The following is a 12,885-nucleotide window of genomic DNA, read 5'->3' on the forward strand; positions in this document are numbered from 1 at the left end:
AACCAATAAACTAAGTGATAGATTGCTAGAATCATGGCCTCTGCTCCTACATCATGCTGCTCTCTTGTGGCAAAAATCCTGCTGACAGATTCCCTTGATGAGATTGACGGTGATGGCGTGGAGGGAACCATAGAAGATAGCTAATAGGTATGGGTGAAAAATGAGTATTTATAAGATCCAAATACTGGCATATAAAAGTAGCATGTAGTGGAGCTAATTTTGCTATGATGGCAAATGGAACTGCCCCCATTCCCTTGTGCTTGTTGTGACCGAACATGGAGAAAAGAAGGATCCAGGATGTAGTGTTTGCTAAATAATTAACATGACATTGTTCTGGAGGAGCCTCAGAGTGTGGGAAGGCCCAGCTACCCTTTGGCGACTCTGCAGACACATTTCGGAGCCATACAACACTGGTGGTCCTTCTCTACTGTCCCCACATTGTGTCACACAATAGTCATCGTGGGGCTGAACTTGATTGAACTGCAGATAAAGTGAAAGTACTGACGTGAAGGAACAATGTAACAAGCTGGTGCACAGCAGTAATTCCTCATACTATCACCAGAACTGATGAGGTGAGGCTGGAGAATAAGCACTTGTGAAAGGAAAGAGTCCAGATGTACAGCTATAAGGATGGGGACATCCTGTGCCCTGTAGTGATGCCCCCTCCCATGCCAGTCTCTGGGCGGCTCCTTTTTCCTTTCTCTCACCTCTTCTAAGTTACTGCATTCAAAGGAAGAAGAAGTTAACCCTGGAGCAAATAACGGGAGGAGAGAAGAAACGAGACACATTCAGAGCCTCAGAAGAAGAAGGAGGTGGCGAACGATACAAGTGAAGAGTAAAGTTCATGCACCACAGAAGTATCTGACAAGTTTACTTAGTGGGAGAGCAGAGAAGGTGAGGCTCCTCACAACCTGCCTGCGCTGCTCACAGCTTTCTTCATAGCATGCCGGCCCTCCTCACAGCCTACCTGCCCTCCTCACAGCCTACCTGCCCTCCTCACAGCCTGCCTGCCCTCCTCACAGCCTACCTGCCCTCCTCACAGCCTGCCCTGCTCACAGCCTACCTGCCCTCCTCACAGCCTACCTGCCCTCCTCACAGCCTACCTGCCCTCCTCACAGCCTACCTGCCCTCCTCACAGCCTGCCTGCCCTCCTCACAGCCTGCCTGCCCTCCTCACAGCCTACCTGCCCTCCTCACAGCCTGCCTGACCTCCTCACAGCCTAATTGCCTTCTTCACAGCCTACCTGCCCTCCTCACAGCCTACCTGCCCTCCTCACAGCCTAATTGCCTTCTTCACAGCCTGCCTGCCTTCCTCACAGCCTACCTGCCCTCCTCACAGCCTACCTGCCCTCCTCACAGCCTGCCTGACCTCCTCACAGCCTGCCTGTCTTCCTCACAGCCTACCTGCCCTCCTCACAGCCTACCTGCCCTCCTCACAGCCTGCCTGACCTCCTCACAGCCTAATTGCCTTCTTCACAGCCTACCTGCCCTCCTCACAGCCTACCTGCCCTCCTCACAGCCTAATTGCCTTCCTCACAGCCTGCCTGCCTTCCTCACAGCCTACCTGCCCTCCTCACAGCCTAATTGCCTTCTTCACAGCCTGTCTGTCCTCACAATCTGTCTGTCCTCCTCATCTGCAAGATACTACCAACCTTTTTTGATATTGATAACTTTTCCATAGTTCCTGAGACACTGGAGCTGCTTCTCTGGCCAGGCCAGGTGAAGGGGGAGTGAAAGATGTGGTGGGACCAGAACCTTCTCACCCTCTTCAGGAGGAACCTGCAGCCCACAATCACATATTGGAGCGTGTTCTTCAGCTTTGGACTGTGCATTGCGTTTTTGGGTCCCACACTGTTGGATCTAAGGTGCCAGACACACAGCAGCCTGCAGGATATTACCTGGGTCTTCTTCGCTCAGCAGTTCTGCCTCCTTGTTGGCAGCACCTTGGGAGGAAGCTTCAAAAAGTCGTGAGTACCAGAGAGCTTCAAGTGTTACCTTGTTACTTGACTGTGTACTCTATCAATCTATGTATCTATCGATCAATCTATCTATCTATCTATCTATCTATCTATTGACTGTGTACTCTATCAATCTATGTATCTATCGATCTATCGATCTATCTATCTATCTATCTATCTATCTATCTATCTATCTATCTATCAATCTATGTATCTATCGATCTATCTATCTATCTATCTATCTATCTATCTATCTATCTATCTATCATCTATCTATCTAGAGACAGACATATTTGTGCAACCTGTGCAGCTACACAGAGGCCCATAATGTTAGGGGCCCAACTGTTATGTTAACCCCTTCCCGATGTGGGCAGGAGCCATAGTTTTTTTATTTTTCTGCCCATATAGTGATATAAGAGCTTGTTTTGTGCCAGACAAGATGAACTTTTGAGTGACACCATTCATTTTACCACACACTGTACTGCAAAATGGGGGAAAAAATTCCAAATGTGATGAAAATGTGAAAAAATGCAATTCAAGCATTTTGGGGGAATTGTTTTTAAGGTATATATTGTGTGGTAAAACTGACAGGGCAATATGATTCTCCTCATCAGAATGTTTACAGTGATACCAAACTTATCCAATTGTTGTAAACCACTTTATTGGCAAAAAAAATCTGGAATTTTGTGGCCCACTACTGTATCTATCTATCTATCTATCTATCTGTCTGTCTGTCTGTCTGTCTGTCTGTCTATCTATCTGTCTGTCTCTATCTATATCAATATTCCATATCTATCAATCTATCTATCTATCTATCTCTCTATTAATCCTCTATCTATCTAAAAAATGAAACTGAGGTTGGACCAGTTTTAGTGGATGTGGGCTTCCAAATCTAATGTCAGATGGATAATAAAAATAATATATACAGTAGAAGAAAAAGAGTTTGCACGCCAAACAGCCCCAAAATAGTGGAAACAAATTATTCCATGTAAAAGGTACACAATGTTTTGGCTCAAAATGTGAGCCTTTCTTGAGTGAAACTATAGGATAGAGATAGAATAGATAGATATTATTATTATTATTTATTTATATAGCACCATTAATTCCTTGGTGTATCCTGCAGATATCTAATTTTCTAACCCCCCTTGCATATTATAAACTTGCACCCTTTAGTGTCTTTAATGTGGCACAAAAAGGTGTTTAGCCTGGTTTAACCTAATAAATAATGAAAAAAACACCTAAGATCCTCCCTATTTTTGATAACCAGCCCAGGTAAAGCAGACAGCTGTGAGTTGATATTATAAGGTTGGGAATGTCCATGGTTATTGGGCCCTTCCCAGCTTAAAAATACAAGCCCGCAGCCACCCCAGAATTGGCGTATCATATGGGAGTGGTGCAGTGGCAATCGGGGGAATGGTTTTTCGGATTGATGTCAGCTGTGTAATGTCAGCTGGCATCAAGCCCTGGTGTTAGCAATGGAGAGCCATCTATCAGACACCCGCATTACTAATCCAGTAAGTATAAATATAAAAATAGGTTATTTTAAAAATCACTCCCCAACTTTTTCCCTTGTTCACCAATTTATAAAAAAAAAGCCATCCTATAGCTACTGTATATTCAAATTCTTGTTATACATTATCCCTGTTATAATGGAGCATTGACTGCAAAACACAGGAGGGTCCTGCACATCTACTATGCCCACCATAACTGGGATGTACAAGTGTAGTAGTTTGCATAAAATGTATTCTTTGGTTAAAACACACTGATCCATGGGCTCCACAGGATAGGTGATTATATTGGTCATTTGGGTCCAAACATTCTCACCAATCAAAAGAATGGGTACATTTTATACCTGTCAGGACACTTTTATCCCCATTTTCATTTTACAATGACGCAGCAGGTGGGATGTCTGACCGCAGCCTCAATCATTCTCTTTGGGTTTCCAAAAAAATGCAAGCAGAGCTCTCGCAGCCACTGAGGGAATGAATGGCTCAGTGGTCAAGTCGCACATGTCGCTCCAGTCTAATGGGGATAAAAGTTCCACATTCTGCCAATCGGTGCAGGTCCCAGCAGTCAGACCCCCACCAATCAATAAGTTATCACTTATTCTGTGGAGAGATGATTACTTGTTTTCATGGGAGAACCGCTGGAAGTGCATGTTGTTCCAAGAATTTAATCACTAAGGGAAATAAACAATCTTCTCCTATTTAATATCAGAGAGAACAAATGACCTCCATCCATATACAACACAATTGACTATAGCAAGATCAAAGAATATCATATATATCCCAAATAGCAATGCTATAAATCAATCACTAATAGTGATATGTAGTGATGAGCGAGTATACTTGTTGCTCGGGTGATCTCTGAGTATTTGTAACTGCTCGGAGATTTAGTTTTCCTTGCCTCAGCTGCATGATTTACAGCTGATAGACAGCTTGAATACATGTGGGGATTCCCTAGCAACCAGGCAACCCCCACATGTACTCGGGCTGGCTAGCAGCCGTAAATCATACAGCTGCGTCAACAAAAACTAAATCTCTGAGCAGTTACAAATACTCGGAGATCACCCCAGCGTGCTCGGGAAAACCTGAGCAACGAGTACACTCGCTCATCACTATTGATATGTCATCGAAGAGAAATTCCTAGCATATAAGTAGGACTTAGTAAGATGTTGTTCTATGCCGTAATTAGGGGAACATATAAAAAGAGACGTGAAATAGAACGAAATAAAATAACAATACTTTATTGGGGATTTAAAAACACACAGAAATATACAAAGACTTTTAGGCCAAAAAGATGCACAGTGGTGAGCCAAGAAAGAATATGTGGCACTACCAGATGGCAGGCACAAAAGTTCAATCAATAAACAGCACAATCGACGACAGGTATGAATAAATACCGAAAGCATCCTGAGGGATAACCCTAACTTAAGCTATAGTGCAAGTGCAAAGTCCAAAGCTGGAGCAGTATTGTAGAAATTAGAATGTATAGTGTGCTGAGATAATAGATTACATAATTACCTGAACCATGCGATGGTGCCACTACCCCAACGCGCGTTTTGGCGGCGTGCCTTCGTCAGGGGTAGTCTTTGCTCTATCAGCGGGAGTAGCAGCGGGAGAAACACAATCTTCCCCTGCGACGTGTCGCTGACTGGCTAATGGCTATACCCAATCCAAATCTTTTTTTACCCTTGTGCGTGAAAACTTGGCGGGAAACCATTTCCCGCCATTTAACCCCTCAAGAGAGGAATACAAATGCATGGTAATGCCATACAGTCCCCTCTTGATAGCCTGGGTCTTGCCATTATGATACACAAGATGACCAGACAAGGAGCAATTATCTCAATTATATATTATTATGTGTAATGCACTTTTATGTTTCCATGTAAATTAAATCTGTCTCCAGGTTTGCTGCATCATGTGAGAGCAGCATTATGTAGGAGCAGAGACTCTGATTCTAGTGATGTGTCACTAACTAGGCTGCTTGCTGCATTTTTAATAAAATCACTGTTTCTCTGCTGCAGATCCAGCAGTTCTCTGAATGCAGATCCCTGCCCACACCACTGATTGGCAGCATTCTGTGTAGACTGTTCATAGGCAGAAACCTGACAATTATTGGTGGTGGTCAGAGCTCATAAATATAGTGGAATGCATGGCAGCAGGTTTACTAGTCCTCTGTTGGGAATCTTCTGCTAAAAACTGATTTATCAAAACTACAGCAAGCAACCCAATAAGTGACACATCACTTGAATCAGTTTCTCTGTCTTTACATTATGTTGGCAAAAACTGGTGACAGATTTCCTTAAGAATCATCAGCATTCAAAGATACAGCATGTGTCCACAGATGTTGTATCGCTGGAGCAGCGCCCCTGCCCTGGTTAGGGTTCAGGAGTGAGGGATGTGGTGGGATGAGAACCTTGTCATCCTATTCAGGAGGTACTTGGGGCCTTCCATCAAACTGGCTGAAAATACTGCTGTCTGAACGCAGCTGATAGGTAAGATTTTACGACTGCCTACATGCATACAAAAATCTCATGTTTGAACACTCCACATGGTAGCCTTTTCTCAGTAACAGGATGGTATTTTCAGTGACGTTCACAGTTTACATTGTCTCTGCTTCTTAGTGAGTTATGTTTTTCTCTAAATGAATGGTGAAGCATATGGCCATGTGTTTTATATATGAAGAATTTAGCTTCTCTGCATATTTACGTGCATATGTCTTGTGACAGCTGGTAGAATTGGATTAGATCAGGCATGACAGAGCCAAACATAGATGCCAACAGTAATTGCTAATGATTTTTGCTCTCGTCTGTTCGGAAGGCTCCTGTAGATTAATTACCGGATCAGTTGTTTTGGGGAAGATTGGGTGCAGTAGAATTATCTATTTACGGTAAATAATTCAAAACACGCATTGTTGGCGCAAGGGGCTCTTACAAAAATTAGCTTTATTTAGTGGTTATTACACTAGTTGCAGATCACTGGCCGACTTTAAAAATCTGGACGGACAGCATATGACTCCACAAATTTTTTTCCAAACATTCCTCTGTGCTGACTGCTGAGCAACAGCAACCAAGAGGATGCAACACAAAACCAGCATCCCCTTAACATTATTGATTGACTCAGACAACAGTCTACTGTCTATGGGACCTCCCAACTCTCCTCCAACAGATGATGTTAAGGGCGATAAGGATCCATCGTGTCCAATTAGATCAAAGAATATTCATGTGTTGAATGGCCCAGTCAAAGTCCAGACCTAAATCCTACTGAGAACTGCGTCAAGAATTAAAAAACTTTTGTTCACAGGCACTCTCCATCAGGACCGGACTGGGACAAAAAAGTAGCCATTCCACACAAACCCCACCAACCCACATACACTCCTCCCACCCCTGATCAGTGGATTCTGCTATACTTTGTCGTGCCCCTCAACACTCCTTTTATAAGCATTATTTGAAGAGCCATGTGTGAATGGCGCCACAGTGCACATGATCGACCACAAATCTATTTTCATGCTGCTCTTTAGAGATCTGGTTCTTGGGATCATGGGTGTCCCAGCAGTCGAACTCCCAGTGATGGGAAAATTTGATCTATAGGGGATTACTTGGGATAATCCATTTAAATGGGTTTTCCAATATACTTTTTTTTTTATTTTCCCATAGGAATACTGAAAATAATAAACCAATATTAACCCTCCCAAAGTCCAATGTCGCCTCTCTCACAACAGGACAGGAGAGGTACTGGGCAGTGTATATATACAGGACAGGAGGAGTGGTACTGTGCAGTGTATATATACAGGACAGGAGGAGTGGTACTGTGCAGTGTATATATACAGTACAGAAGGAGTGGTATTGTGCAGTGTATATATACAGGTCAGGAGAGGTGGTACTGTTCAGTGTATATATACAGGACAGGAGGAGCGGTACTGTGCAGTGTATATATACAGGACAGGAGGAGTGGTACTGTGCAGTGTATATATACAGGACAGGAGGAGTGGTACTGTGCAGTGTGTATATATACAGTATAGGAGGAGTGGTACTGTGCAGTGTATATATACAGGACAGGAGGAGTGGTACTGTGCAGTGTATATATATACAGTACAGGAGGAGTGGTACTGTGCAGTGTATATATACAGGACAGGATGAGTGGTACTGTTCAGTGTATATATACAGGACAGGAGGAGCGGTACTGTGCAGTGTATATATACAGGACAGGAGGAGTGGTGCTGTGCAGTGTATATATACAGGACAGGAGGAGTGGTACTGTGCGGTGTATATATACAGTACAGGAGGAGTGGTACTGTGCAGTGTGTATATACAGGACAGGAGGAGCAGTACTGTGTGGTGTATATATACAGGACAGGAGGAGTGGTACTGTGCAGTGTATATATACAGGACAGGAGAAGTGGTACTGTACAGTGTATATATACAGGACAGGAGGAGCGGTACTGTGCAGTGTATATATACAGGACAGGAGGAGTGGTACTGTGCGGTGTATATATACAGTACAGGAGGAGTGGTACTGTGCAGTGTGTATATACAGGACAGGAGGAGCGGTACTGTGTGGTGTATATACAGTACAGGAGGAGTGGTACTGTGCAGTGTATATATACAGGACAGGAGGAGAGGTACTGTGCGGTGTATATATACAGGACAGGAGGAGTGGTACTGTGCAGTGTGTATATACAGGACAGGAGGAGTGGTACTGTGCAGTGTATATACACAGGACAGGAGGAGTGGTACTGTGCAGTGTGTATATACAGGACAGGAGGAGCGGTACTGTGCGGTGTATATACAGTTGTGCTCAGAAGTTTACCTACCCCAGCTGAATTTTTGCTTTCTTGGCCTTTTTTCAGAGAATATGAATGATAACACCAAAACTTTTTCTCAACTCATGGTTATTGGTCAGGTGAAGCCATTTATTGTCAAACTACTGTTTTCTCTTTTTAAATCATAATGACAACCCAAAACATCCAAATGACCCTGATCAAAAGTTCACATACCCTGTTCATTTTGGCCTGATAACATGCACAGAAGTTGACACAAATGGGTTTGAATGGCTACTAAAGGTAACATACACAATGTGTGTGCATAAAAGCCGAGTGAGTTTCAGGGATCTAGACAGACTCTTGCATCTTTCATCTAGCAACTGATATTTCTGGATTGTGAGTCATGGGGAAAGCAAAAGAAATGGGGAAAGCAAAAGAATTGTCGGCGGATCTACGGGAAAAGGTAGTTGAACTGTATAAAACAGAAAAGGGATACAAAAAGATATCCATGGAATTGATAATGCGAATAACAAATGGAAAATCAAGGGCTCTGTAAAAACAAAACCACGGTCAGGTAGACCAACAAAAATGTCATGCACAACTGCCAGGAAATTTATTCAGGATGCAAAGAAAAACCCACAAGTAACATCAGCTATAATATAAGACTCTCTGAAAACTAGCGGTCTGTCTGTTTCAAGATGCACAATAAGGAGGCATTCGGAGAAAAATGGTCTGCATGGTCGAGTCGCCAGAAGAAAGCCATTACCGCACAAATGCCACAAAGTATCTCGCCTACAATGCCCAACACAGCACAGAGACAAGCCTAAAAACTTCTTGAACAAGGTAATTTGGAGTGATGAGTAGTGTTGAGCGATACCGTCCGATACTTGAAAGTATCGGTATCGGAAAGTATCGGCCGATACCGGCAAAGTATCGGATCTAATCCGATACCGATACCCGATACCAATACAAGTCAATGGGACTCAAGTATCGGACGGTATCCCTGATGGTTCCCAGGGTCTGAAGGAGAGGAAACTCTCCTTCAGGCCCTGGGATCCATATTAATGTGTAAAATAAAGAATTAAAATAAAAAATATTGATATACTCACCTCTCCGACGCAGCCTGCACCTTATCGAGGGAACCGGCAGCCTTCTTTGCTTAAAATACGCGCGTTTACTGCCTTCCGTGACGTCACGGCTTCTGATTGGTCGCGTGCCGCCCATGTGACCGCGACGCGACCAATCACAACAAGCCGTGACGTAATTTTCAGGTCCTGAATGCCGAATTCTAGAATTAGGCATTCAGGACCTGAAAATTACGTCACGGCTTGTTGTGATTGGTCGCGTCGCGGTCACATGGGGGGCACGCGACCAATCAGAAGCCGTGACGTAATTTTCAGGTCCTGAATGCTTAGAATTCGGCATTCAGGACCTGAAAATTACGTCACGGCTTGTTGTGATTGGTCGCGTCGCGGTCACATGGGCGGCACGAGACCAATCAGAAGCCGTGACGTCACGGAAGGCAGTAAACGCGCGCATTTTAAGCAAAGAAGGCTGCCGGTTACTACCAGGGCGCATCAGAGGGTGAGTATATCCCTATTTTTTATTTTAATTCTTTATTTTTTACATGGATATGGATCCCAGGGCCTGAAGGAGAGTTTCCTCTCCTTCAGACCCTGGGAACCATACACTGGGAACTTCCGATTCCGACTCCCGATACCACAAAAGTATCGGATCTCGGTATCGGAATTCCGATACAGCAAATATCGGCCGATACCCGATACTTGCGGTATCGGAATGCTCAACACTAGTGATGAGACCAAAATTTAACTTTTTGGCCACAACCATAAACGTTACATTTGGAGAGAGGTCAACAAGGCCTGTGATGAAAGGAACACCATTCCAACTGTAAAGCATGGAGATGGATCACTGATGTTTTGGGGGATGTGTGAGCTACAAAGGCACAGGAAGCTTGGTCAAAGTGGAAGGAAAAATGAATGCAGCACGTTATCAGCAAATACTGGAGGCAAATTTGCACTTATCAGCCCGGAAGCTGTGCATGGGACATACTTGGACGTTCCAACATGACAATGATCCAAAACACAAGGCCAATACGACCTGTCATTGGCTACAGCAGAACAAAGTGAAGGTTCTGGATTGGCCATCTCAGTCTCCTGACCTCAATATCATTGAGCCACTCTGGGGAGAGCTCAAGCATGCAGTTCATGCTAGTCAGCCCAGAAAGTTACAGGAACTGGAGGCTTTTTGACCAGAAAAGTGGGCAGCTTTACCATATGAGAAAAAGAACTTCATCCACAACTACCACAAAAGACTTCAAGCTGTCAATGACGTTATTGTTCAAAATGTTTTTATTCAACAAAAAGGAGAAATATACAAACATTGTAACAGTAACCATTGATGATAATGACAACATTTACTCCCTTCTCACCCATCAGTAGCTTCACTACCTCTGTAGGCAGTACCACAGCAATTTATACATAAGCTGTCAATGATGTTAGAGGGGGCAATACATGGTATTAAGAAATGGGGTATATGAACTTTTGATAAGGGTAGTTTCGATGTTTTGGCTTGTCCTTATGATTTAAAAAGAGAAAACACAGTAGTTTTACAATAAATGACTTAACTCAACCACTAACCATGAGTGGAGAAAAAGTTTTGGTGTTATCATTCATATTCTCTGAACAAAAGGCCAAGAAAGCAAAAAAATTTGCAAGGGTATGTAAACTTTTGAGCACAACTGTATACACAGGACATGAGGAGTGGTACTGTGCAGTGTATATATACAGGACAGGAGGAGTGGTACTGTGCAGTGTATATATACAGGACAGGAGGAGTGGTACTGTGCAATGTATAAATATAGGACAGGAGGAGTGGTACTGTGCAGTGTATATATACAGGACAGGAGAAGTGTTACTGGGCAGTGTATATATACAGAACAGGAGGAGTGGTACTGTTCAGTGTATCTATACAGGACAGTAGAAGTGGTACTGTTCAGTGTATATATACAGGACAGGAGGAGTGGTACCGTGCAGTGAATGTATATAGGACAGGAGGAGTGGTACTGTGCAGTGTATATACAGGACAGGAGAAGTGGTGCTGTGCAGTGTATATATACAGGACAGGAGAAGTGGCACTGTGCAGTGTATATATACAGGACAGGAGAAGTGGTGCTGTGCAGTGTATATATACAGGACAGGAGAAGTGGCACTGTGCAGTGTATATATACAGGACAGGAGAAGTGGTACTGTGCAGTGTATATATACAGGAAAGGAGGATTGGTACTGAGCAGTGTATATATACAGGACAGGAGAAATGGTACTGTGCAGTGTATATATACAGGACAGGAGAAGTGATACATCACATGGTACATCACCCAGCTTTCAAAACTGACTTTCCCATACCTCAGCTTCTAGCAACCACTTGGTACGTGACCCAGCTTTCCACACTGACTTTCCCATACCTCAGCTTCTAGCAACCACTTGGTACGTGACCCAGCTTTCCACACTGACTTTCCCATACCTCAGCTTCTAGCAGCCACTTGGTACGTGACCCAGCTCTCCACACTGAATGTCCCATACCTCAGCTTCTAGCAACCACTTGGTACGCTTTTCAGCTAATCCCTGCTTTACCTCCAATGTTATTTATGACCATATTTACTCTGCCTTTATCATATTCATCTGGCTCACTCTTAATTATCTGACAAAGATGAGCTCAAACCACTCTTTTCTTTCACACCTGAATGCACTTTCTAGCACATATATTGCAAAGCATAAGTCTGCCAAGATGTCAGTCTGCCCAGTGTATCATACAAGTGTGTGAAGATGTAAAAAAATTAATCCAGAATTGCACCAGAAGGGAACTGAAGGAAACTGGATAGTCAATGTAACCAATATTACTGTCTGTTTCCACTCTCACCCCTATAATCCTTCATTTTCTGCTAACCCCCCCAATCCCTACACCAAGTAAGGAATTGGTTATCTCTTCCTCCATTTTCCCCATCCATCTCACCTCCTCCTCAGAACTGTTCCTCATTTCTACCTCCCATCCCCAATATATCACAACTTTCTGTAACCTCTCTAACTTTATACCCATTCAGCCAGCCCCCGCTTCCCCAGTCCCACTAACAGGAGCTCCATAGAACTCTCGCTCTGTCTGCAACAAACTTTCCTACATCCACAATCTTTTTATTACTAACAAACTTTCATTCCTTGCTATCACCGAAACCTGGCTTACCACCTCTGACATGGCCTCTCCAGCTGCACTTTCGGATGGTGGATTCCACCTTTCCCAGACCCCCTGCCCCAGCAGTAAGCATGCTGGAGGAATTGGTTTTCTCCTGTCAGATAACTACTCCTTCACCCACATCCCACTGCCACCCTCTGTTACCCTCCCTTCCTTTGATGTGCACTCTGTGCGCATCTACTCCCCCACCAACCTCCAACTAGCTGTCATTTACCGCCCCCCAGGGCCAGCCACCACCTTCTTTGACCACTTCACCACCTGGCTACTTCATTTACTCTCCGGTGACATCCCCACTATCATCATGGGTGACTTCATCCCCATTGATACATCCCACTTAGCTGTCACTAAGCTTCTATCTTTCACTTCCTCCTTTGGACTCACTCAATGGTCTTCTGCAGCCA

The 12,885-nt window shown here is 43.9% G+C and overlaps 1 protein-coding gene across 3 annotated transcripts in view; it reads left to right on the forward strand.

The window, feature by feature from the left end:
• The first annotated feature begins 503 nt into the window (after window positions 1-503).
• The window catches only part of SLC60A1 (solute carrier family 60 member 1), a 244,645-nt gene continuing 232,263 nt past the window's right edge, over window positions 504-12,885 (forward strand). The window contains exons 1-2 of one of the 3 annotated variants that reach the window (XM_077295124.1): window positions 504-894; window positions 1,681-1,966. In XM_077295124.1, the coding sequence (XP_077151239.1) occupies window positions 1,737-1,966 (230 nt within the window). In that variant the 5' untranslated portion in view covers window positions 504-894; window positions 1,681-1,736. Of the gene's footprint in view, window positions 895-1,542; window positions 1,967-12,885 lie in introns of those variants that run through there. The other 2 variants (XM_077295122.1, XM_077295123.1) reach the window with 2 other exon arrangements.

The sequence above is a fragment of the Ranitomeya variabilis genome, chromosome 3, assembly GCF_051348905.1.
Source record: "Ranitomeya variabilis isolate aRanVar5 chromosome 3, aRanVar5.hap1, whole genome shotgun sequence".
NCBI classification, from domain to species: Eukaryota; Metazoa; Chordata; class Amphibia; order Anura; family Dendrobatidae; genus Ranitomeya; species Ranitomeya variabilis.